Below are 23,713 nucleotides of genomic sequence, written 5' to 3'. Positions count from 1 at the left end.
TTTGCAACCCTGAACTCATCAGGCTGAGCTGCAGAGTGTCAGGGGATGCGCACAGCGAGGCTGAGGCTATCGGTCTATGCAACTACTAGTGTCCAAAACATGCTGACTGGCACAGAACACACAGGTAAGCTGGACGATGAGCCAGAGACGGGGTCAGTCACCCCACGCTCTTGGTGTCTCGCTGCGAGTTGTGGGGCACTGTGCTTCCCCCCCCTCGTCTGCTGCTACCACATTCAGTGGGGATTTAACATCTCAGTAGGTCTGGCCCTTGGGTTGTTTCTAAATCCAGCTCAAAACTGCCAAACCAGCAGGTTTCCAGGTAAACCACGAGCCTTTTGATGCCACAGAGATCTGAAAACTAAATCAACACCCCCTCTGCTTAATGCTTGGGTCTAGCTCTAAGAAACCTGCCTTCTTTTTATGACATCTTTAGCTCAGCAGTTTCCTGCTGATGCCAGCTCTGCAGTTGCTGCCTGTGTGTGTTCATGTGTGTAAGAGCGTAAAACAGCAGAGCTCGGCCGAGCCATGCCAGCTACGAAGGGGCTGGGTTTCACAGTGAAGTTTTTCTCCCTCCCTTTTTCCCTTTTCCTTTTGAAATAACCCCATTTGGGCCTCTAATAAGAAAAACAAAGCGTCTGGTACCAAGTATTTGGCTGCTGGAAATCAGCTCCTCATGCTCATCAAGGCACAGAAGCGATGCAGGGCCTCCTGGTACAGGTCGATAACACTTGTATCTGCATTTCTGCATCATCGCTGTCCCTCCTGGCCTTGGAATATATGGACTGAGGACATCAAGGGAGCTGTGATGCTCTGTGCCGGCATGTGAGGTAAATCAAGAAGGTTAGTAAAGAAGCCATTGAGTCAGTAAAGAGTCCTTGAAGCCTGATTTATTGATGCTCTTGCGTGAGGGCTCAGCGGGGTGAGATGCTGCCATGAGGAAGAGACCAGTGGGTAAATCACGAAGCCTGGTGGACATTTGATGTGTGGGGAGGACCCTTCAGTGAGACCATCCCAAGCCCTCATCAGCTCAGGGCCATTCCCATTCCCCAGGGCTGGCAACAGCCAGCCTCTGCCTGCCCAGCTTGCTGGCACTGGAACAGGCTGCCCAGGGAGGGGGTTGAATCGCCTTCCCTGGAGGTGTTTAAGGGACGGGTGGACGAGGTGCTGAGGGACATGGTTTAGTGTTTGATAGGAATGGTTGGACTCGATGATCTGGTGGGTCTCTTCCAACCTGGTGACTCTATGATTCTAGTTCTGCATGAAGAGGTGGAAATTGGTCCTGGTGAACTCCTGATGGATGCTGTCAAGTATTTTGTCTGAGTTCTGGGGGATGTCTGAGAGGACCTGCTGCCCTGGGATGAAGCTCTGCTCCGGGGTGTAGGTGAATGTGAATGAGCTGGAGTAGATAAGGCCATCATCCCTGATGAGCAGGAGCGGGACGGTGATGGGATATCGCAGCCACCTCCAGTCACTGCCAAAGGCAGAGACATCAGGGACAACACACATGAGGGACTTGGGGCCCCTGGGGACAGCACAGGAGAGGAAAACTTGCATTAATCCAGGAAGTCCTGGTGGAGGAGCAGATGGCAGTGAGTGCTGGGATGTCTCCTCCAGCCTGTTTCCCCTCTCCTCCCTGGTGCTTCATTCCTCCTCAGGGTTGCTTGCTTGTTTGCAGCCCCAAGGGCCTTGTGTCCCTTGCCCACTGCTTTCCCCAGACTATATCCAGAGCCATGGACCTGCAGAAGGGGCAGTGCAAGTGCCCCTGTCCGCAGCGTCAGCAGCCACATCCCTCCCAGAGCTGCCCAGCTGCTGTTCCCTGCCTGCTTGCTCCCTGGCCGTCTCGGCTGTCTTACCTGTACATTGTCTCCGCCTCCACGTCTCCAAACCAGACCTTGAGGTGTGCGTGGAAATACTCCCCCTGCACCTCCAGCATGGCCACATCCCCGCCACCCGTGAGCTGCGATGGGCAGAGTGCACGGCAGTGAGTTACATGGTGGAACAAGCCAGAATCCTCCTCCTCCTGCAGGATGCTCTGCCCAGGTATCATGTCCTCACCAGAGTGGTCCAGACCCAAGCATCCCCACAGCATCCCAAACATGGGAGATGATGAGCGTAGGTGCAAGGGCTCTTCAGCAGAAGCCAGGGTGGATGCTGCCTACCTGCAGGGCAGTGATGAGTGGCACGGGGCTGACGGGCTCACGGACGCAGGCCAGGCTCTTGCTGAAGGTGTACTCCACCGTCTCCGTGCCGATTATGGTCCAGCAGGAGCCGTCATTCAGCAGCTCCCGGTTGGCTTCCCTGGGGCAGGGAGATGCCTGTGAAGAGTGTCACAGCTTCAAACACACCAGGTCACCAGAGCCAAGACACCTGGATTCTACCCCTGGTATCTCTGTTCCAAGAAGCGAGTCGGTGCCTCCCCTTTGCTTGCTGGAAAACTGGGATCATGGCGCTTTTGCTCAGACCTTGGTGATGATGTCTCCACCGGAGCAGGCAAGCCAGAGGCAGATGGCTTTGCAGTGGTTCTAACCTTAATTTGGATGAGCCCTCCCTTTACTGGAAGACCCCACCTGGCGACATGTTCCCCAGACACCAGCAACACACAGGAGCTTGGAGAGAGGATGGGGAGCAGCCCAGGAGTCCTCACTCCTCCTTGCGCTGCCCTACCTGGTACTGGATCACTTTCTCTGTGGAGAGACACAGGTACATGCGGTCGCTGCCCTGGAACTGGAAGGCGCATTTGTGGAGCTGGGAGATGGGCTCATCCACATCCAGCATGGCACACTGCTTCGTCACCTTCCGGATGATCTGCGGGGCAGCAGCAGCATCCCGGGGATGGTACCCATCGCTCAGAACCACACAGCAGCCAGCTCCATGTGTCTGACACCCATAGGGATGGAGGCTTACCAGGGGGGGCAGGGAGATGCCGGTGGCTGTGCAGATGAGCTGGACCACGGAGCCGTAGCGGATATACCCTTCCCGCAAGGAAAACTCACTCCGGGTGCAGCGCTCATCGGCTTGTGGGGAAGCAGAGAGGTAAGAGTCACCGCTCTGAGCAGCTGGGGAGCAGGTCAGCCTGCACTGCCTTGCTATGTGCAGGTCTGGCTATGCTCCCAGCACTTTCTTACTGCTTTCTCTGTTCTGCAGGTGCTTGCTGCTTGATGAGACCATTGCTCCCCGGGACCCCAGCATGGCAGAGCAGAACTGGGATGTGGTATCTGACAAGGACACCCTGGAGGCAGCAACAGCAGGGATGCTCTGGGCTCTGGCCTCTTCCAGGCAAGTTAACTTGCTTGGATTCCTGAGCCTCCAGACCAGAACGGCTCTTGCTGCCCTGTTTACAGCCCTCAGGTCATGATGCCAACCCTCAAGGCCAGTGGGAAACATCTGCTGGCTCCAGAGATACATCAGGAACACCAGGTAGAGGTGAGATCTGAGCTAGGTTCCTGCATCCCCAGGCTGATTCCCACCCCCTTTGCTTGCAAGAACCTGCTTTGCAGGAAGGGAGAGCCCAGGCTGGAGGCCGGCAGCCCCAGGGTCCTTACCCAGGTGGAGGGTGAAGGCTCCCCACTGCCTGGCGCTGGCGATGAAGGCTCCCCCCTCGACAGAGAGGTAGCGGGTGCTGACGGTCTGGGAGCGCAGGCGGTTGAAGAGAGAGACTTTGGAGCCGGAGGAGATGCAGACTGTGGGGAGAGATAGCCAGGTTAGCACTTGCCAGGTCTGTGTGTAGCTTGAACTGTGGCTTTGTAAAGGTAAGGAAGGACAAGTCTTGGTCACCAGTGTCACCAGCCTGGCCGGAGCCAGCACTCCGGCTGCCTTTCTCTGCATGTGAGCGACAGCCTAGTGGGATTTTCAAAGATGAGGAGCCTAGGGAGCAAGGAGCACACCGGCGTCGTGTATCATGGTGGGTGAACCCTTCAGAAAAGAGTCATCACTATGCCCAGGTATGTCCTTTTTGAGGGGTGTCCATGGGCTTTGGGTCCAGCCTGGACCATTCCAGAGCCAAGCTATGAACGCTTGGAGAACATCCCCCCCGCTTTCCTCCCCACAGAGCCCTCCCTGTACACACGGTCCGTGTTCTTCAGCGACTGCTTCTTCTGTGAAGGCTTGGAGATGACCTTGATGAGCTTGCTGTGGAAGGTGCCGATCTCCTGCCCGTCACTGAAGAAGAGCTTCAAGACCAGGCGGAAATGTTTGCGCTTGTCCGCATCCGAGATGTACAGCGCCTTGGCACAGCTGAAGCCCTGCCAAGGACACAGAGCGGTTGTGGGCAGCTCCAGCCCAGCCCCACCAGCCTTCCTCGCCCGTCTCATCCTCCTCACCACCCCGAGAGGACATAATAGCACCCTTTCAAACAGCCCCGGGTTCATTTAGAGGGGGAAACCACCAGAGATGTTATTACAGGTGGAATGAAGAGCTGGGGATCAGTCGAGGCTTTATTTACACTGTGGTCAGAGAATTCCTCATGGAAATGAATGTTCACGTGTGATTTATCCCACATAACATGAGAAGTCACCCTGGGTTTATAGTTTCCCTGCTGTCCTGGCCAATACGTTGTGCTTTAGCAGCAATGGGAACACTGCAAACAAAGGCTCTTTTTGTAAGGTTTCTGGCCTGGCTGAGACCCTGTGCTTTTCAGGGACCTCAGATAATGCTTTTTTTTCTTAATTTTAAGTTCTTTTTTTCCCTCCTATCAAAAGACACCATATGTCTGCTGAAGCTCTTGAACTTTGGGATCAATCAGGCGTTTACTTAGCTGTTTATCTGCAAATGAAAGACTGGGCTTTGATTTTGCGATAAGCAGCAGTGCTGCTCATTGGGAGGAGGTACCGAGGCGGAGGGAGCTGTGCAGTTTTTGGCAGCTTGCCTGCCACGGGGCTGAAAACATGGTGCTGAAGAAAGACAGGGCTCTTTACGAGGCAGTGGAGCCTGCCTGGCTGCTCAGGAGCCCGAGCAGGGAGAGGTGGCTAGGAAGGACCATGACATCCCCAAGGAAGGGGGTGCTGTTACATCCAAGGGCATGGGCTAACACCAGAGATAGTCCAGCAAGAGCATGAAGAAGGTCTCCATGGAGTGCCACTGCCCTGGGGCACATCAAGCTGTACCTTAGCATCTGGCTGCTCCTCAAAGCTGAGCTTCTGGGTCTCCTTCAGGCTGCTGCCCATACTGTCCAGCCCCATGTACCCACACACCTGAAAAAACGCCTCTCCCAGGTCCTTGTCTGGAAGAGACAAGGAGAAACATAGAATCATAGAATCACCAGGTTGGAAAAGACCCACTGGATCATCGAGTCCAACCATTCCCATCAATCACTAAACCACGTCCCTCAGCACCTCGTCCACCCATCACTTAAACCCCTCCAGGGAAGGTGACTCAACCCCCTCCCTGGGCAGCCTCTGCCACTGCCCAATGACCCTTTCTGTGAAAAATGTTTTCCTAATGTCCAGCCTGAACCTCCCCTGGTGGAGCTTGAGGCCATTCCCTCTCATCCTGTCCCCTGTCCCTTGGGAGAAGAGCCCAGCTCCCTCCTCTCCACAACCTCCTTTCAGGTAGATGTAGATAGCAATGAGGTCTCCCCTCAGCCTCCTCTTCTCCAGGCTAAACACCCCCAGCTGTGGGCTCGGCTCCTCCAGGCACGATGTGGTAGCCCAGGCTCCAGCCCTCTCTGGGTCTGGACCACAAAGGGCTCAGTCTTGAGAAGGAAAAAGGAGTTTGGGGAGCAGACAAAAAATGAACAGTGTCACTCTTCCTTTTGCAGGGGTGGAGAGCAGCTTTCTGTGGCACGGGAAGGGATGGAGGAGAGGTCCAGGGCTGCCACCCAGCGCTTACCTTTTATCTGCTCCTGTTTGAACTTCCATCCTGGCCCGCTCAGGTAAACGCAAGGTGGGGGGCAGAAAAACCTGCAGAGGCAAGAGGATATTTCCTTACTGCACTCCAACACCCAGAAAAGGTGCTCAGGGAGGAACAGATAGTGGAGACCTTCAGCTGGGGACCTGGAGCAGCCCTGCATCTTGGGAGGTACGTGGGGTTTGGAGACCCCCTGGCTCGGGCAGGGCTGGCTGGGGGCATCGGGCTCTGCTGTCCCAACATCTCTGCCCTGCGCTGGGTCGCTGCTGGCCACAGGACGGTCCTGGGAAGGGAGGACAGGGAGCCTTGGCCCCCCTGCTCCGAGCGAAGGAGGGATTGTGCCCCCAGCCTCTGCCTGCCTGCCATGTGGGAGCGTCAGCAGGTTGGGAACAGAGTTTGCATTCACAGCCAGATTCAGAGCCCAACGCAAATAAATCTATAGCCAAGGTTTTAGAAAGCTATTTTCCTGTGTTTTATTTGCGTTTCCACTGTCTTTGCACTTGGGTGAATGGTGCAAATTCTTCCTCTATTGATACTGGGGAAGGCGCTAGCAGAGAAAACACCACTGCAGGGGGCAGAGCCCCAAAGTCCTGGGCATGGATTTATTTAAACAAGTCAACCTCAGCACGGGGCCCCGACTCCCACCATGAAGAAAAATGGCACTTAGCACCTTTAAACTTTAACCTTGGAGCTCTATGCCAGTTTTCTCTCCCTCTCCAGACCTGGCATCTGATTTTCTTGCTCTTCTCTTGCGTGGGGTCTGCAACAAGGCAGAGAAGCTGTCCCAAAGGCTCAGCAATGTGAGGGTTTCCTCCCTGGCTTGGGAGACCCAGTGTCAAAATAAAACCTTTAGTTGTGGACTGGCAGCCCCTGGCAGGAGACTGAGTGTGATAAAGACTTTGTAGGCACAGCCTGCCCAGCCTGGAGCTGCCAGCTGGGGTCACCGGGTGCGTTTACACCTTCAGAGGCAGAGCTCGTCACTTCACAGCTATTCCACACTCAGTAATAACAGAGGATTATTTATATCACGAGGATTAATGGGGGATTAATTATATTACAGTGCCACAGTCTGACGTCACCGCCTAGGAATAGCAATTTTGGAGATTCAAACCAGAACCTTAAGGTGTTTTCACAGTGTGGGAAGGATTTTCAAAAATAGCAGCTTTTTGGAGACTGTGGGCATTGATGGAAACACCCCCGTCTCTGCTGTGGCCGTTCAGATCTTGAGACAAGATTTCCAGAGCCCTTCAATCACCAACCTTTCCTCTTCTTCACTTTTGTAATTTCATTCTTGGGGAATAATATTTGAATAATATCTTTCCTTCTTTTACTTCATCTTTCTGCTCTCCAGCACTTCACTGGAGGAACCGAATGACTGGGAATATCTAACTGGGATGGATGCAGGCAGGGGTTAATGTCTTTTTTGAGTTGTTCAGTTCATGAAGACTAAGTGATAGCTTTGGAGACAAAGAGGTTGCGAGTGGATGGAAAGGGGATATGTCAAATCCTTTGCTTCACCAACATAAATCAGAGAAACCTAGCAAGGCTGAAATGAAGCTCTAGGTAGGTGCGTTTGGAAGTGGCTATCGGAGAAGCTGGAGCAATCTCCTACCTTTTTTCATTGCCGTATGACTTCTGGGCGACTTTGGCGTGCAGTATCAGTACCGTCTGGTCTGCTGGCAGCTGCAGGTACCTCCGCACGCTGTCTCGAAGCAGGTTGGGTTGGTATGGGTTGGATCTATAAGACAGCATCTCCTAGCACTGTAACACCAGAACTGGGCTCCTCGCCTTGTCCTGTGCTGAACAGGGAGCCTGGAGCTCCCTCTGTGTCCAGCGTGATGGTGTGGGGAAGGTGGAAAGGCTTTCCTATCAGACAGTGCTGGAGCTCAGAGAGCATCTCAGCTGCTGCAGCCCCAGGGTTGGCATTGAAAAATATAAAGTTTGGATAACTGAACAACTACTTCGCCTATTTTCAGTCAAACACACAGAGGGTACCTTGTTTATAGTCATAGTTCTATGACTGAAACATGCATTTCTATGGCTTCTACTCACATATGATGGTAGCAGTGCCCTAACTGATTATTAATTTGTTTTTTACCACCTGATGTGCTTGTTGCTCTATGGCTTTTTGGTGATTTGGGAAGTGATGCTGCTGAGCCATGAGCTGCCACGCAAGGAGGAGCTGCTTGTTGGCTTCTATGAGGGCTGTTGGGTGAAAATAGCTGCCTTTTTCCTCCAGGTATGTGGTTTTGCTGATTCTTTCTGCTCTATTAACTAGGAGTTCTCGTGCACCTATCATTTAACTCTGCCAGGTTCGTAGGGTGGGTGTTAACCAGCCAGAGAGATGGGGTAGATCTGAGCTCGAGGTGCCCTGCTCTACCACCTGGGACACGTGCAAGAACTAGGGGATGAGATGGAGAAGAGTTGTGGAGTGTCTCTGGGGAGAACTTCTGTGGTGTTGACTTGCTTTCAGAGGAAGTGAGGTAGCCAGTCTGAAGACCATTAGCTCCTACCCTACTGAAAGTCCCTAGATCCCTGAGTACCTTTGGCTGGGTAAGAAGAAACCAGAGGAGAAGGAAGGGGTGCTGCAGGAGCCCCTTGTTGGAACATCTGTCCACGTTTGGGACTTGGCAGCTAGGCACACTCAAGAAATTTCTCCTACCAAACTTGCTGTGGCCACCCATGGAAAATCTTGCAAGAGATACCCAGCTGAGCATCCCCATTAAACCCACTCTCTCTTCCTCTTAAATGGGCTAGAAATCGAGAATTACTGAGGACATAAATGATCAGATGCAGTAAATCTGGTCTTGTCAGGCACCTAAAGGCAGGCTATGGTGAGTTCTAGCTGGGCTCAGAGGCCTGAGCAAGGTCCCAGGGAGAGAAGCAGCAAGCAGCCATCCCAATCAGGCTTCTACAAGAGTTCATCAGCCAGTTTTGGTCTTCCCAGTGCGACACCTGTATTTTTACAAGGCTGTGGACTTAACAGCTTCTAGGACACATTTTACAATTAACTTTAAACTTATATCCCTTCACTTCCAGCTTTCCCATGCTGCAGATGCAGCTGAAGCTCTCCTGTTTGTGTGTAGAAAACAAACATATCTCCTATACAAGCAAATATTTACTCAGCATCTCTTCTGTGTAGTCCCATGGGACCTGATGCTTTGCACTCCATAGATTTTCCCATCACTGCTGTGTTCAGTTATTAGACGGGCAATATAATCTCCTGCCCTCCTTGTTCCCAATTCTTTCTCCTAGACGTGTTAGCGGATCACCAGCAAGAATAAATCAGCAGAGCTCTGCCAGAATCAGATTTACAGTCGGTGCCAGTGTCACCCACGGCATTAGCTGCTGCTCTGTGTCTGGGAAATGAATGTTTCATGGTCACAGCAAGTCCATTCCTTATTGCACACTGATCCTGAGCTCCTCTCCCTGCCACCAGCACACGGCTCTGGGCTCAGCCACGGCTTTGGGGTGGGTTACTTAGTCTTGCTGAAAGGCCTCACTTCAGCCTTTCTATCTACTGAATGGTTTATATCTTTGCACGACCAAAGAGATTATCTGAGAAGGGTATTTAATCTTCTTCCATCTAGGTAATATGCAGCTGTCTCAACCCTTTGCTGCCAAGTAATAGTGGGATTTCAGCTTTGATCCGCCTTTGCTGTTTTTCACTTCATGTAAAAGCATCACTTGGGAATCTCTCTGTAAAAAGTCTTTTTTTAATACAGAACTACTGATTGTGGTCAGGATAAATCTCTCTGTAAAAAGTCTTTTTTTAATACAGAACTACTGATTGTGGTCAGGATAAATTTACAAAAGACTGTCCATTGGCCCGACCATGGCTATTCTTCATTAATACAGCACAGTGAAAAATGAGTATTAAAACTTGCTGGCTCCATTCAGTATCATTTTGTTCTCAATCTGTCAGAGACAATGGGCACAGAGCAGCGGAGAGCCAGGCATGGTGTGTGATTTTCTTTCCTGGTGAACCTCATTATTCAGTATTCAGTTCAAAATGAGGAATGTAGCTCTGGGTCCTTGCTCGTGTCTCAGCTACAGGGACACATGCTCCACGCCTGTCATTGTCACCCCCCAGTCTGCCTTGGAGACTCTCCTATTAGCCCATCAGCTGAGTAAGGAAAAGCCTGGGACCAAGGTGAGGCAGCGGCAGGGAGTGTTCAGGAGCAAGCTGCCAAAACCTGTGGATGAAGACATGTGCTGACAGCATGGCCAGCAGCGATCCCTGCTCCGCAGAGCCTCCCACGGGCACCAGCTTAGGGCAGGGCTGGGCTTGTGCTGGTATCACTGCTCCCCGCCATCCATACGTAATACCAGAGGCACGTGGGTTACTGCCCAGAGCTTATTAAAGTGTCTTCTGGAATGATTACACACATTTTATTTACTGCTTAAAGTGGGAACCTGCATGCCAAAGGTGGGTAAATAGACTGTAGTTCTTCAGATTTGATATCTAGCTGGAGGAGCAACTACCTAGAATCTTGGTTTTCTTTTCTTCGTCTGTTCTCTGCAGCCATTGCCTTCCAAATTTTGGGGCTAAATCGTTTCACTGATGCACTTCTGAACAGTGCTTGCCATTCTGCCCACAGAGGTGACCACCCAGCATCCATCACCTGGTTTAAATTTACCTTCAGAGAGTCAAAGGGCTATTGCTAAAGCAGCTCAATATACCCACTTGGTTCCTTCTGGCACCTACAACCTCCTCAGGGTCACAGGGAATTATTCACTCCTTCTGACATTTATTATATTAAATTATTAAAATGCTTTGATTGTAGTGCAGTGTTAGTTCAGTGTCGTGTTAGCAGCACCGCGCGGGCTGGGCTCTTAGAGCTCACACTAAAAGCCTCCTTTTCAGAGCCTGAGGTCTCAGCGGGGACCCAGCCGCTCTCGCACACAGTTGGGCTTTATGTGGAAGCAACGGAGAGCAAGCAGGGAGCCACCACCTTTCTCTTACACTGAATTTTCTATCCCTTTTCTCCTCCCTGCTCAGCCTGGCATCGCTTACCACTGAGGCTTTTCCCTGGATTTAGTCAGGAGAGGCTTTGAGGTGCATCTTTTGATAGGAATGGTCGGACTCGATGATCCAGTGGGTCTTTTCCAACCTGGTGATTCTATGATCTCTGGGGTGGCTGTGCCCTGGTGCTGGAGATGGGAAGGACCCAGGGCACCCACAGGTATTTGCAAGCCCTGGCTGTATTGCTGTGCCCTCTTCCATGGGAAATGAAGCAGAAAAGGAGGAGTGCCCTGTGTGCTTTTCACAGCTGGACCATCTCATGAAGTGTTCTAGGTGGGCACACAGGGAAGCCAGGTGCTGAGAGGCTCTCGTAGGGTTGGACTCCGCAGCCACATCGCTAATTTTAGGAGAGCTGATGTTTAACTTCACTGCTGAACATCAGTCCTCGCCTTCCCAGCAGTAAATGCAGGGGGCCTCAATAAGCCCCTGTCCTGCCTCCAGCGAGGAAACACTTTTTCTCACTCCTCAGTGGTTCGGGTAGGGCTGAGCATCGCTGGGTACCTCCTGCCGCAGAGCACTGCAGCTCAGGGTGTCCTGCCTACCCCTGGGTGCCTACCTCCTGCCTCTGCCACAGAGCATGGAGAACCCAGCCAAGGGGCTGCACGTATCCCCGCTGAGACAGCCGCCCCCACGGTGTGCAACCTACCCCAGTCTCCACGTCCCCTTCTGCTCTGTGAGGCCAGATGAGGCTGGGAAGCCCCACAACACCCTCTGCGTGTGCCCTTGGGCGACTGCAGGAGCAGAAAATGTGCTTTATGGATACTGGGAGAAGCGAACCGCTGTGCTCCAGTTCGGGGATGTTCACCAGCTTAGTCTGTGGAGGAAAGGATCCAACTTTTTCAGTCCCCTGGGAATTAAACTGTCTGACCCAGGAGACCAAAATACGATCCCAGCAGCTATCGTTTAGAGACTAGGTCTTCAACTCCTTATACAAGAACTTCAACTCATGGTAACACTGTCCTCAAGCCCAGGTAACACTGAATTCAATTGTAGAGATTTAATTTGCTGCTTCTCCCCTACAAAGGAGCTGCCGTTTGCCTCGCTCAGGAGATGCCTGCCCTGCAGCCTGCTGGGGACTGGCTGCTACAGAGGGCAATTGTTCTTTCCTGGGCTTGGGAAACCAAACATCCTAATAAAAAATACCCATCTTAGAGGCCTGGGTTATACTTTGTACAGAGCAGGGGAAGAAAATGCCTGCAGTGCTCTTGGGTATGGAGTCAATGCAATGTTTATGCAAAAGGAAAAGCCATTAGAAATCACAGAAATGAGAAGCCTGCAGTTTCTGGCTTCCCTCATTTTTCAATACCTCCTTTAATCCAGCCCAACCCAACCCACAAGCCCTTGTATATGCATGGGTATTTATAAATCCCGGCTTCTCCTCGCTGCACACACAAGTGAAATTCAGCCTTTTCTGGGCTTGGGGGATTTATCGACCACGCCAAGGGCAAATACCAGCCGAGAGCAGGAAGCACAAAAACCCTGCAGCAGGGAGCTCTGCGGGGAACCGGGGGGCCAGCTGGGGTGGTCACCCCCGGCACGTTCCCGGCTGCACCAGCACCCTCAAACGCCTGAATCTGATAACACAGTGGTGACTTGTCTGTTCGAAAATTCAGATAATGGGGGTGATTTACTGTAGTCTCCTTTCTGTTCCTTGTGTAGCCATTGATGTTAGTGCAAAGAGGAAAGAAAGTGCTCTTAAAGCACTGAACCGCAGTCCTACAAAGCCATAAAGGAGATTCCCACCACCACTAGACTGGTGCAAGTGCAGAGAAGAGGTGGAGGGCTGCCTAAGGTCTATTCTACCTAAGGTGTCTAAGAAGCCTCCGCTGCTGATCTCCATCACACATCAATTAACCTTCTTGCTGGAAGCTTGACCTGAGGCTCTGCAGCTCTCTGGTTCAACCCCACCTCCCCACACTGCAGATGCTACCTGCAGAGGTTCCTGAACTTCCACGACGCTGTAGCTCAAATAGGAATTAGGCTTAGAGAGTACTTTTCCCAGGACCTTTTGAGTCTATGGGGCTCCCAAGTGCACTTTGCAGTGAGAAAAGATGAAAGAAAAAGAAAAAAGAGAAAGAAAAAAAAAGAGAGAAAGAGAGAGAGAAAGAAAGAGAGAAAGAGAGAAAGAGAGAAAGAGAGAAAGAGAAAGAGAGAAAGAAAGAGAGAAAGAAAGAGAGAGAGAAACAAAGAGAGAAAGAGAGAAAGAAAGAGAGAGAGAAAGAAAGAGAGAAAGAAAGAAAGAAGTGAAAAGGGGAAAAAAATAAAAGGGAAAGGAGGAGAGGAGAGGAGAGGAGAGGAGAGGAGAGGAGAGGAGAGGAGAGGAGAGGAGAGGAGAGGAGAGGAGAGGAGAGGAGAGGAGAGGAGAGGAGAGGAGAGGAGAGGAGAGGAGAGGAGAGGAGAGGAGAGGAGAGGAGAGAGAGGAGAGGAGAGGAGAGGAGAGGAGAGGAGAGGAGAGGAGAGGAGAGGAGAGGAGAGGAGAGGAGAGGAGAGGAGAGGAGAGGAGAGGAGAGGAGAGGAGAGGAGAGGAGAGGAGAGGAGAGGAGAGGAGAGGAGAGGAGAGGAGAGGAGAGGAGAGGAGAGGAGAGGAGAGGAGAGGAGAGGAGAGGAGAGGAGAGGAGAGGAGAGGAGAGGAGAGGAGAGGAGAGGAGAGGAGAGGAGAGGAGAGGAGAGGAGAGGAGAGGAGAGGAGAGGAGAGGAGAGAGGAGAGGAGAGGAGAGGAGAGGAGAGGAGAGGAGAGGAGAGGAGAGGAGAGGAGAGGAGAGGAGAGGAGAGGAGAGGAGAGGAGAGGAGAGGAGAGGAGAGGAGAGGAGAGGAGAGGAGAGGAGAGGAGAGGAGAGGAGAGGAGAGGAGAGGAGAGGAGAGGAGAGGAGAGGAGAGGAGAGGAGAGGAGAGGAGAGGAGAGGAGAGGAGAGGAGAGGAGAGGAGAGGAGAGGAGAGGAGAGGAGAGGAGAGGAGAGGAGAGGAGAGGAGAGGAGAGGAGAGGAGAGGAGAGGAGAGGAGAGGAGAGGAGAGGAGAGGAGAGGAGAGGAGAGGAGAGGAGAGGAGAGGAGAGGAGAGGGAAAGGAGAAGGAAAAGAGAAGAAAAGGTGAAGAGCAGGAAAAGGGAAGAAAAGGGAAAAAGAAAAAAGGGAATTAAAAAGAAGGAAGAACTAGAAAATGAAAAGAAAAAAACCAACAAAACAAAAAAGAAAAAGAAAGGAAAAAGTAAAGGAAATGACGGTCTCCCCCAGGTCCCCCCGTGCCCCCGCCCCGGGCACCTGCCGCCCCGCCCCCCCCGGCCCGTTAAAGCGGCCCCCGCAGCCCCTACCTGAGGCGGCGGCGCGGCGGGGAGCGGCCCGCGGGGTGAGCGGGGGGCGGCGAGCGGCGGGGCGGCTCCGGGACCGGGACCGGGCTCCGCAGCCTCTGCGGCCCCTGCCCTGCGGGAGAGGGACGGGTCGGCATCCCCGGGGGGCTGTTTCCCGGGATAGAGGTGGGGGTAAGCATCCCCCGGGGTGTAGGGGGGGGATTTCCTCGGAGAGAGGTGGGGGTCGGCATCCCCCGGGGATGCTTTTTCCTGGGAGAGAGGTGGGGGGTCAGTATCCGTCGAAGGGTGGGGGGGCAGATTTCCTCGGAGAGAGGTGGGGGTGCTTTTCCTGAGAGGGAGATGGGGGTCGGCATCCCCCGGGGGTGCTTTTTCCTGGGAGAGAGGTGGGGATGCTTTATCCCGAGACAGAGGTGGGGGGTCAGTATCCATCGAGGGGTGAGGATGGGGGGCAGATTTCCTTGGAGAGAGGTGGGGGTAAGTATGCCCCGGGGGGGAATTTCCTCGGAGAGAGGTGGGGGTCGGCATCCCCCAGGGATGTTTTTTCCTGGGAGAGAGGTGGGGGGGTCGGTATCCGTCGTGGGGGAGCGTGGATTGCCTTGAAGAGAGGTGGAGATGCTTTTCCTGGGAGGGAGGTTGGAGTCAGTATCCCCCGGGAATGGCTTGGCTGGGAGAGAGGTGGGGGTAAGGATCCCCCGGGGGTGGGAATTTCCTCGGAGAGAGGTAGGGATGCTTTATCCTGGGACAGGGGTTGGGGTGCTTCTTGTAGGAGAGAGGTGGGGGGTCGGTATCAGTCGGAGGGGAGTGTGGATTTCCTTGAAGAGAGGTGGGGATGCTTTTCGTGGGAGGGAGGTTGGAGTCAGCATCCCCCGGGAATGGCTTAGCTGGGAGGGAGGTGGGGGTAAGCATCCCCCGGGGGGGGGATTTCCTCGGAGAGAGGTGGAGGTCGGCATCCCTCGGGGGTGCTTTTTGTAGGAGAGAGGTGGGGGGATGCTTTATCCTGGGAGAGAGGTGGGGGGTGCTTTTCCGGAGAGGGAGATGGGGGTCGGCATCCCCCGGGGGAGTCGGGGGGGTGCGCTTTCCATGGGAGCAGGAATGTCAGAGAGGGGAGCAGCACTCCTGGGCATAAGGAGCAGAAAGCAAAGCCGAGGGGTGCGTTGAAGGGCAGAGCCTTTGACATGGGTTTTATTCCCCAAAGCTGCAGGAAGGAGCCTTCCGAAGCCCCCTGCCTCTATGGGTTTGTGTCCCTGCAGTGTCCGCCCCCCCCCGAGCGTGTGAGCATGGGGGGATAAGTTTGGGGGGGCTGTAAGAAGGCATGGTACCCCACTCTGTCTGCACAGAGGACGTAAACTCTTCTCTGCTGTCGGGATGGTGCAGTTTGCAGTCTGCTTGCTCCGCTCACCTTTTGCCTAGCTTCCAGGCAGGTTTCTGCTTATTCAGTTGAGGATCTCTTTTAGCAGAGAATAATAAGGTCTGGCACACCTGGGCAAGGTGCACTGAGCAGCAGGAGATCGAGATGCTGCATAAAGATAAGCTGGAAGTGTGCTGTGTGTTTGTTATGCACTGTTTCTGCACGACTGGAAAATTGGTTCTGTGCATACTCATAAATATGTTTGCACAAGCAATCACCCATCTTTGGCTTATAATTCCAACCATTTCACAGGGAAAAAGTAGCTTTGGGCACTTTTGTTCTAAGCAATTACATGGGAAAACTGGTTTTGAAAATCAGATTAGGCTGCACTCATCGTATCTGTGCTAACATGCAGCCGTTCGAGATACGTGGAGCTGAGCAGATATGGGATGTGGTGGGATGTTCTCCGCTGGGGCTTCCCCCTCGCTCTGTGAGGACATTTCTTGCTGTGGTGCAGAGAGCTGCCCAGTCCAGGGCTCCAGAGTGGGAAATGGAATTGGTGCAGAGACTGGCAGGGAAATAGGACTTTGAAGGAAGCCAACACCTGTGTGCAGTGGAACTTGGGGAGGTGAGGGGGGGAGGAGAAGTTCCTCCAAGAGAGGAACCTGTTCAGAGCCCTGACTCTGAGAGAAGGCACAAAACTTCACCTCTTCTGCTTAAACCCATAGGATTTTTGCTTCAGTCAAGTCCAGATTATTTCTAAAGTTACTAAGAAGTCCTCCCTGTGGGATCCTCTGGAGCATCTTTTGACAATAAAGATGTCTCTTTATCCAAGAATAGGAGCAATTAATCACAGTCAGTGAGCACGCAGGTTCTTGGTAACAAGTAGAAACTGCTTTTCACAAGCAGATTCTTGTGATTTCTTCAGGGATTCATTAGTTTGGCATTTGATTTCAGCAAAAAGTGTGTGGGGGGACGTCTACTCTCGGATCTCAGCTCTGATATTTGCCACCAGGATATGAAGAGCAGAGTTAACTCCTAGGATAAAACTGGCCTCATCCAAAACACAAATTTCCATCTGGAAGGCATGCAAGAGATCTTGGTGTTTGTAGTAAAATGACAGTTTCCATCGAAGCAGGCAGGGTATTGCCGCATCCAACTGGAAAAAGCTGTTGTTGATTTTTGTGGATGTTGCAACTTGCTTTCTTTCTTGAAGAATTAAAGTAATTTTGCATGATTAGTACAAGATGGGCTCGGGAGCTGCTCTTGCTGGCGATGGCAGTAGCAGAAAAGACGTAGCCAACAAGGCAGCCCGTTGTATGCAATCTGCGGTCACAGAAGATGTTTGTGCTTCGATTGCTTATAACATAGCATTTCCCTTGAGGTTGGCATTGGGGGTTAAAGGTTTTCAAGAGGAGCCTTTGTTTAAACATCTTTAAAGTTTCCAATAGGGGCCCCTTTGTTCACTTTCTGAGCAGTGTGCCTGCCTTGCTAAAAAGTCAGTGCACTCATAAAATGCCATTTACGAATGCTCGATGAATAGGGCTGAAACACGGAGGGAGAGATCAGTCATGGTTGTGTCTACAGGCACATGAGAATTACTGACAAGCCCTACCGTGAGTGAATTAATGAGACCTAGAAAAAACACAGCAAAAAAAAATAATAATAAAAAAAAGGTTGAGTGGTGCTTGTGAAGAAATTTATACAAATCAGCTACTGCAGCAGAAGTCGTCAGTGCCTCTTGTGCCAGATGTCATGCGTGTTTCCTCCAGCCGTGCCAGGAGGCTGAGCCGCTCCTGCCACTTGTCATTACCTCTCAGTAATGGTGTTTTCTCCACTTTGGGCCCAAACAGTAGCAAATTGATCGCTTGGGCTCTGTTGGCTGGAAGGGAGCTCACGTAGCTGCCATAAGGGCTTCATTGAGCAGCCGAGCACAGGGACCCAGACTTTGTGTGAGAATCGCTGCTCTGTGGGTACTTGCAGCAGGATGTACCTTTAGGTATCGAGTAACATTTCTAGCACTTAGTAGGATTTCATCCCCTCTCCCATCCTGGCTAAAGGTAAAGGGTTTCAAACGAGCTCTATTAAAGCAGGGGAGGGTTTAGGTGTGTGCAGGAGCCTCCAGAGACCGATGCACAGCTATAGCAGTGTTTCCATGCAGGATGCCCCCAGGCTGCTGTGCCTGATGCTTTTCTGTTTCTCAGGCAGCTTTTCCTTCATGGTGTTTTTCACTGGAGGCCAGATTCTTCTTCCCTAGCAACTTTATGCCTTTATCTGTGTCTCTTTGTCCGCAAAGTTCTGATCTCTCTGGTTGCACACTGATTCCATCACTAACCCGATCCCTCTGATGCCCATCAGAGAAATCCACAAGGATCAGCTGTGGTCCTCTGCAGAGAGGTGGCAGTAATTTGGTTTCTCTCCAGACTCAGCCTTCCTCTCTTTAGGCTGTGTCATGCTGCTTTGCTGTTTGATTGCCAATGTCTAAGGTCAGGAGTATTTGAGTTGTAGTCTTTGGACCCATGGAAGTCCATGGTTGATGGTAGGAGTCAGTAGGAGCACATTTGTTGACAGCAGAGCTAACCCACTTTACAGAAGCCTGTGTCTTGGTGGGGAAATTAGCAGGGTCCACAGGCTGAAAAATATGGGAAAACCTTGCCTTTGGGTGTTCACAGCTCCACATGTGCAGCTACGCTTGGATGGCTTTCCTAAAGGGTCACATTAGGTGTCCCCCTTGTTTTTCTCTTTTCACAGTGACTTGCTTTGGCTTTAACAGTACCAGCCAGGATGACAGTGACACAAAACATTTCAGTCAGTGCTTGGATGTGGGCAGCAGTCTCTCTACCACTTCTCCATTTCACTCTCCGTCATCTGCTGAACCTCTTGTGTCAAATTGTTGAGGCAGATGATGGGCCAAGAGTGGCTGTCCCCTGCCCAGGCTCCCTAAAGTGAGTCTGGACATTCCCTTGTCTGTCTGAAGTGCCCTTGTTTCACCCCAGCCTGGTCTGTGCCCTCATCCCAGGATGCAGGTGGGAGAGCCAGCCTGGGTCCTGACCCTGCTGCACTTCCCGCAGCTTTGCTCAAGTGGCTTTGGTTGTCCTGGTCTCTGGTTCCTCATGCCATAGGAATCTCCTTGGAGAAAGCCTCAGTGAAGCTACTTCAGGCTGTTCCCAGGTCTCAAAGACCTTGCAGGCACCTTTTGCAAGGACTAGGTAAATGCAACAGAATTAGATTATTTCAACTAGTTGCTCACAAGTTGACCAGAAGGGGCTGATCCCACGTAGGGGTGAGGCTGAGGTCAAGTGGTCCTCAGCCATGGCCTCAAGTCCTGCTTTGAGGCCTTGGGGAGGTCTCACAGGATGTTTCCATGCAGCATGTGAGTGAGATGACAAAGCCAGGATGATGCTGAGTTATAAGGGTCACCAGTGTGCTCCTCAGTGTGGGCACTGCGGCACTGGTGAAGGTTCTTCTCTGGTGCATCTCCTATGGACTGATGGCATCCCAGTCCTGGGACAGCAGTTCTCCTGCTGTCAGAGGGACGTGGCAGCTGTGAAGTTATCATAGAATCACCAGGTTGGAAAAGACCCACCGAGTCATCGAGTCCAACCATTCCTATCAAACACTATACCTCCCCCATGTTCCCTTAGGTGGGAACAGTTTCCCATGCTACCTTTGGGGCTCTCCCTGTGAGAAATACCTAGACAAAGATTTCGGCCAGCTTCTTTTCTGTCTTGAGGAGGGCTGAAAAGTCTCTGCATACTTTTCTGTGGCTGTCAAATGCTCCTCGCTTTCTGCTATTTCAATTAAACACATAGCAGGATGGGTAGGATAAGGGGGAGAGGCACATGAATATTCTCTCCTGGCGCGTTTCTTTATGCCAACACATTGAGTCACGTCTCCAGAGTGAGAAATATGATATAAAGATTTAGAGAAGGAGGTCAAGCAATGAATCTGTGATTGCAGGGCTGAAATAGCAGGCGCTCTCTGTGGTTGTCGGTGCCATGCAAGCTTCCTGGAGGTCAGCTGGGGATATTGGTCCCAGCAGATTTAGGAGGCAGACATCCTGCTAGTAACTATCAATCTCATTGCTTAGATACCAGCTGTGCTGCATCAGGAGCTCTGCTGACAAACTCTGCACCAGCCCAGGAACTGCTCTGGGCCATTTCTCTTTCCTTTGTGGCTGAACATGCATATTTCTAGGGAAAAAATGCCCTCTAACACCTTCCTCCCAGAACAAGAACTTGGGCAGTGGATTGCTGCCTCAGCTTCTGGATGGCCCAGAACTCCTTCCTTCCAAAGTCTGAAGCCTCTTGGCCCAGTTCAGCTGTCTTCCAGGGGCCTTTTTGCAGAAAAGCATCTGCTTTTTGAAGAGAGCCTGTAAGGTGGGTGTTTCCCCTGCTGATCACTCTTCATCAAAATCTAAAAGTACTCAGAAATCCCTCCAATTTTGCTTAAAATGCTGGATAGGAGCAGAGCTGAGTTTGCCTGTCATGCAGCTCAGGGGACAAGTGCAGCCTAAGGTCTTGAGTGGGACAGAGAAATGTCACCAGCAGTCCTGAAACAGGAGCCGTCTCTTGACGTGATTAGTTATTCAAGGAGAACTAGCTCACCATCTGATACTTTCCTCTTGGCCAGATCTTTAACACGGGCTTTGAAAAGCCTTGTTTAATTTGCAAGAGAATATGACATTTATTCTTGTCAGGTGTTGCTGCCGCAGCCCAGGTAGAGTGGGTTTCAGTGCAGAGTTTTTCCTCCTAGCTGAACTGCAGAGCACCAAGAGGTCTTTTAGGAATAGATTGGAGGCAGAGCAAGGTCCCACGTGCTGTTGTGGAGAAAATCTAAACGGGATCCTCTGCCATTGTCACACCCTGCATTTCCCTCCCAAGGGGACTTCAAATGTCATCTTGTAAAATGAGCTTATCAGGACTTGTATGATGTTAAATCCATGAGCTGTGAGACAAAGATGTTGGTCACTCAGCCTGGAGATAGACCTGGACAACAAACCTGTTCTTGTCCTGCTCATCCATGTGACTGCAGGAACGAGCCACGTAAAATGGACAACTAGCTTTTTAGGGGAGCAAGGGGAGAGGAAGAAGTCCCTTCTGCATCCAGTAAGGTTTTCCTGTTACAGCACTCCTGCTGATTCACTCCTGTTGGGTTTGGAGCTGTGATGTGCTGTTTGAGAAATACAGCCTTGTTTTTCAAACAACGTGTCCTTCCAGGTGGCGCTTGGCCCAGTAAAGCTGCCATAGCCTTGTAACTGGAGAGTACTGCGATGTCCTGGAAAGAGTCGGCTCTTGTTCTCCCACACGTGTGTTTGGGAAGAACCAAGGACACATTAGTCCTTTAAAAGGGGGGGAAAAACATTTTGGACTGGAAATTCATGCCGTTTTCCTGCCCTTGATTGCTTGTGCTCCATGATGCTTCATTGCTCTGAAAACTGCGTTGCTGTCTGCTCTTGGTGGATTTGCCACAAGTTTGCTGGGATCTTCCAGCTGCTGTGGAGGATAAATGTCGAGATATTGGAATTGTGTTGGACTGCGAGATTGATGCTGCCTGTAAAATGGTCCTGAGGGTGGATTTGGTGCTCAGGGGCAGCAGAGACACTGCTGAGAACAAGGCACCTGCAGGCAGGGAGCACCTGGGGCTTGTGGCTTGTGTTCGGAGAAACCAGCCTTTGGGAAACCCTCTAGGAGAGGATGGATCCAGCTCCAGGGCTGTCCTGGGGCTCATCCATTCACATGGCTTGAGAGTCTTGCAAATATATGGACAATGCCAGTGGTCCATCTGGTTTTGCACAGCAAAATCTGACACCAACAGGTGCCTCCACGTTGATGTAAGTTGTCTACATCTCTCCAGGTAGCTCTGGTTTCTTCATTGTATCCTATCAAGACATGGTTCAGCCATCTTCTCTTGGTCCCACATGCACTTTTTGGGCAGCGTTTCTCTATTGCATGGACTTGAAGGATGAATTGCTGTCCTGCTGAGGATGTGAAAATATGCTCTTGCTGTCTTTCTGCTCTTGTCCTGGCAGGACTCTGGTGCCCCAAGCACAAGGAGTCTCTGTCTAGGCTCCTGAGCTTATTTTTTTGACACTTTCATCAAATAACACTGACGTGGGAGTTGAATTATGGCTTGTCAAGACTGCCTGGCTGGGTCTCCATGAGGAAAGCCTCATGGAACAAAGCAGGGTACATGGAGAGGCATGCGAGGTGGGTGAGTTTCAGGAACACCACGTCTAGGGCTGCTCTACCATCAGCCAAGGTTTCCAGTGCAGAAAACCATGCTATTAGTTAGTAGCACATGTGGCATCAGTGCAGTGCACCCCTGCCATGCGTGCCCAGGCACACTGTGCACGCCTCCTCTGGGACGCTGCATGGGACAGCCCTGCGGCTCTGCTTGTGTCGGGTAACAGCGTGTTCCATCAGAGGCTCCCAGCTGCGCCTCACTCCTTGCAATGCACGGTGATTCCTTGTCCTGGCTTCTTGCAGAGCCTGGAACCAGGGCAGAGCTGCTGCTGCTGCTCTCCCAAGGTGCCAAAGGTCTGCCAAGCTCAGGCAGGTGGTTGGACTTGTGGGTCTTTTTTGCCATAAGCAAAAAATCTTAGCTGCTGTGCCCAGATGTATGAAATCTTGCGTGTGGTTGTACCTGAGACCTGGCTCCTGACTCCGTAGCCATGGTCCATAACCTGCTTTCCTCCTTGTGACACTACACCCAGGGCTTTGCCTGGGCTGTGAATGTGCTGAGCCTTTCACCCCTTGTTTTTCAATCTGCTTTATCCCTTCTACAGTTCTGTATGAAGCACCCACCCCTCTAGCAGCGAGGATGATACGAGGCTGGCTGCATCCCCCACCCTGCTCCCTGCCTTGCCCTGTCCTTTGGGCTCGCCCGTGGGACCATGTGCCAAGATCCAACCTGCACAGAGGAGCCAGAGGGGGAATAGTCAGAGTATTTCTCTTAACCTGTATCCAGGAGAGATCTGCCAAGGAGGCTGCACTGAAATCTGAAGCGGCTGTTTTTCCCGAGACTCAGCACTTGGCAGAGAGAGCAGATGGACAAGTGGCAGAGCAGGGAGAGGTGCAAGTGCCCCGAGGGGCAGTGCTGCCAGCGGAGGTGCCCAGGGGAGGTGCCCGGGGAAGGTAGCCTGGCTTACCTGTTTGCCTCTGGGGATTCATCTCCATATCTTCCATGTCTGAGATCACTTGGGGAGCTGAGAGGAGGCTGAGGTCATTGCTGACTCTTCTGTCCTTAAGTGTGGCTCTTCTCTTGGTCACGCTCTTTGTGCTATGCACTGAGCAGAGACAAGCAACAGGCTGTGTTTCCCCTTGTATAACTCTAAAAGGTTGGGAGACTGAGTGTCCCTCTCGACTTGGCCACTGTGGGCTGCAGCTGAGCCTGGCTGGCAGCACTTGCCCTGCCAAGACCTTTTTTCCTTTATAGCTCCGTCTTATCTCAAGGTCTCCAGCACAGCAGCTGGCCACGTGTTTGCTTTGCCTCGCAGCACCTGCCTGCCAGCTGCTTGCTTCCCACCCATCTCCCTCCCACTCCCAGCTGGTGGCAGGGGGGTCAGGAGGGTGCTGGAGCCCTTGGGGTGGGGGAAACCCCTGCAGTGGGGCTGCGAGTCAATCCCAGTGCCGCCAGCCCCAAGGGAGCAAGGACAGCAGGTAGCAGAGGAGGTTCTCCAGCGCCGGGTGGTGGGAGAGATACTTGGGGGTATCTGTTCCATCCCCTTTGCTTCCCCATCACCATCACCCTTGCTTTTGGGGCATTATATTGAATCGTGGACCAGGGCACTGTCCCAGCATGGGTCTCTGCTGGCAGGACTGGTGCTGGATTTACAGCTGAGCCGCTGTGCCCTGCCCTGTCCAGGCAGCATCGGCCCCTCCAGACATGGAGAGCGCCAAGATTTCATCCAAAGCTGAGATGCTGTTAAAAATAGATCAGTCGCGAACTGGTTTTCTCCTCCTTGGTTCCTGGCTCGAGAGCTCATTCCTCACTCTGGGCTGGCTTTGAAGCTATCTGGATGCTGTGAGAGGCGGGCTGCGTGCCAGGGTGCTGTTGCAGGGAGGCTTAGAGAGCGGAGAGCTGCAGAAACGTTATAGGTGGCATAGCTGTCCCCAAAGTATTTAGTGGTTAGTGAGTTCTTCCCCCCTAAAAAGCATTGCTGGAAAAAGAATCTGTTAAATAAACAGGGA

At 52.1% G+C, this 23,713-nt stretch overlaps 1 protein-coding gene across 1 annotated transcript; it reads right to left on the bottom strand.

Annotated features, from left to right (window-relative positions):
* Window positions 1-1,248: 1,248 nt before the first annotated feature.
* RBPJL (recombination signal binding protein for immunoglobulin kappa J region like) lies at window positions 1,249-22,708 on the bottom strand. Its single transcript, XM_069872126.1, has 12 exons — window positions 22,672-22,708; window positions 14,177-14,285; window positions 7,457-7,582; window positions 5,827-5,897; window positions 5,103-5,218; window positions 4,067-4,241; window positions 3,543-3,680; window positions 2,905-3,014; window positions 2,665-2,805; window positions 2,160-2,315; window positions 1,854-1,957; window positions 1,249-1,522 (listed from the first exon to the last, which is right to left on the bottom strand). The coding sequence occupies exons 1-12, from the start codon at window positions 22,706-22,708 to the stop codon at window positions 1,249-1,251; spliced, it is 1,557 nt and encodes a 518-aa protein (XP_069728227.1).
* Between the last annotated feature and the right edge of the window lie 1,005 nt (window positions 22,709-23,713).

This window comes from Phaenicophaeus curvirostris, chromosome 18 (assembly GCF_032191515.1).
Source record: "Phaenicophaeus curvirostris isolate KB17595 chromosome 18, BPBGC_Pcur_1.0, whole genome shotgun sequence".
Classification (NCBI taxonomy): domain Eukaryota; kingdom Metazoa; phylum Chordata; class Aves; order Cuculiformes; family Cuculidae; genus Phaenicophaeus; species Phaenicophaeus curvirostris.
Note: the sequence above shows the minus strand (reverse complement) of the source record. Positions and strands in the feature narration are given on the sequence as shown.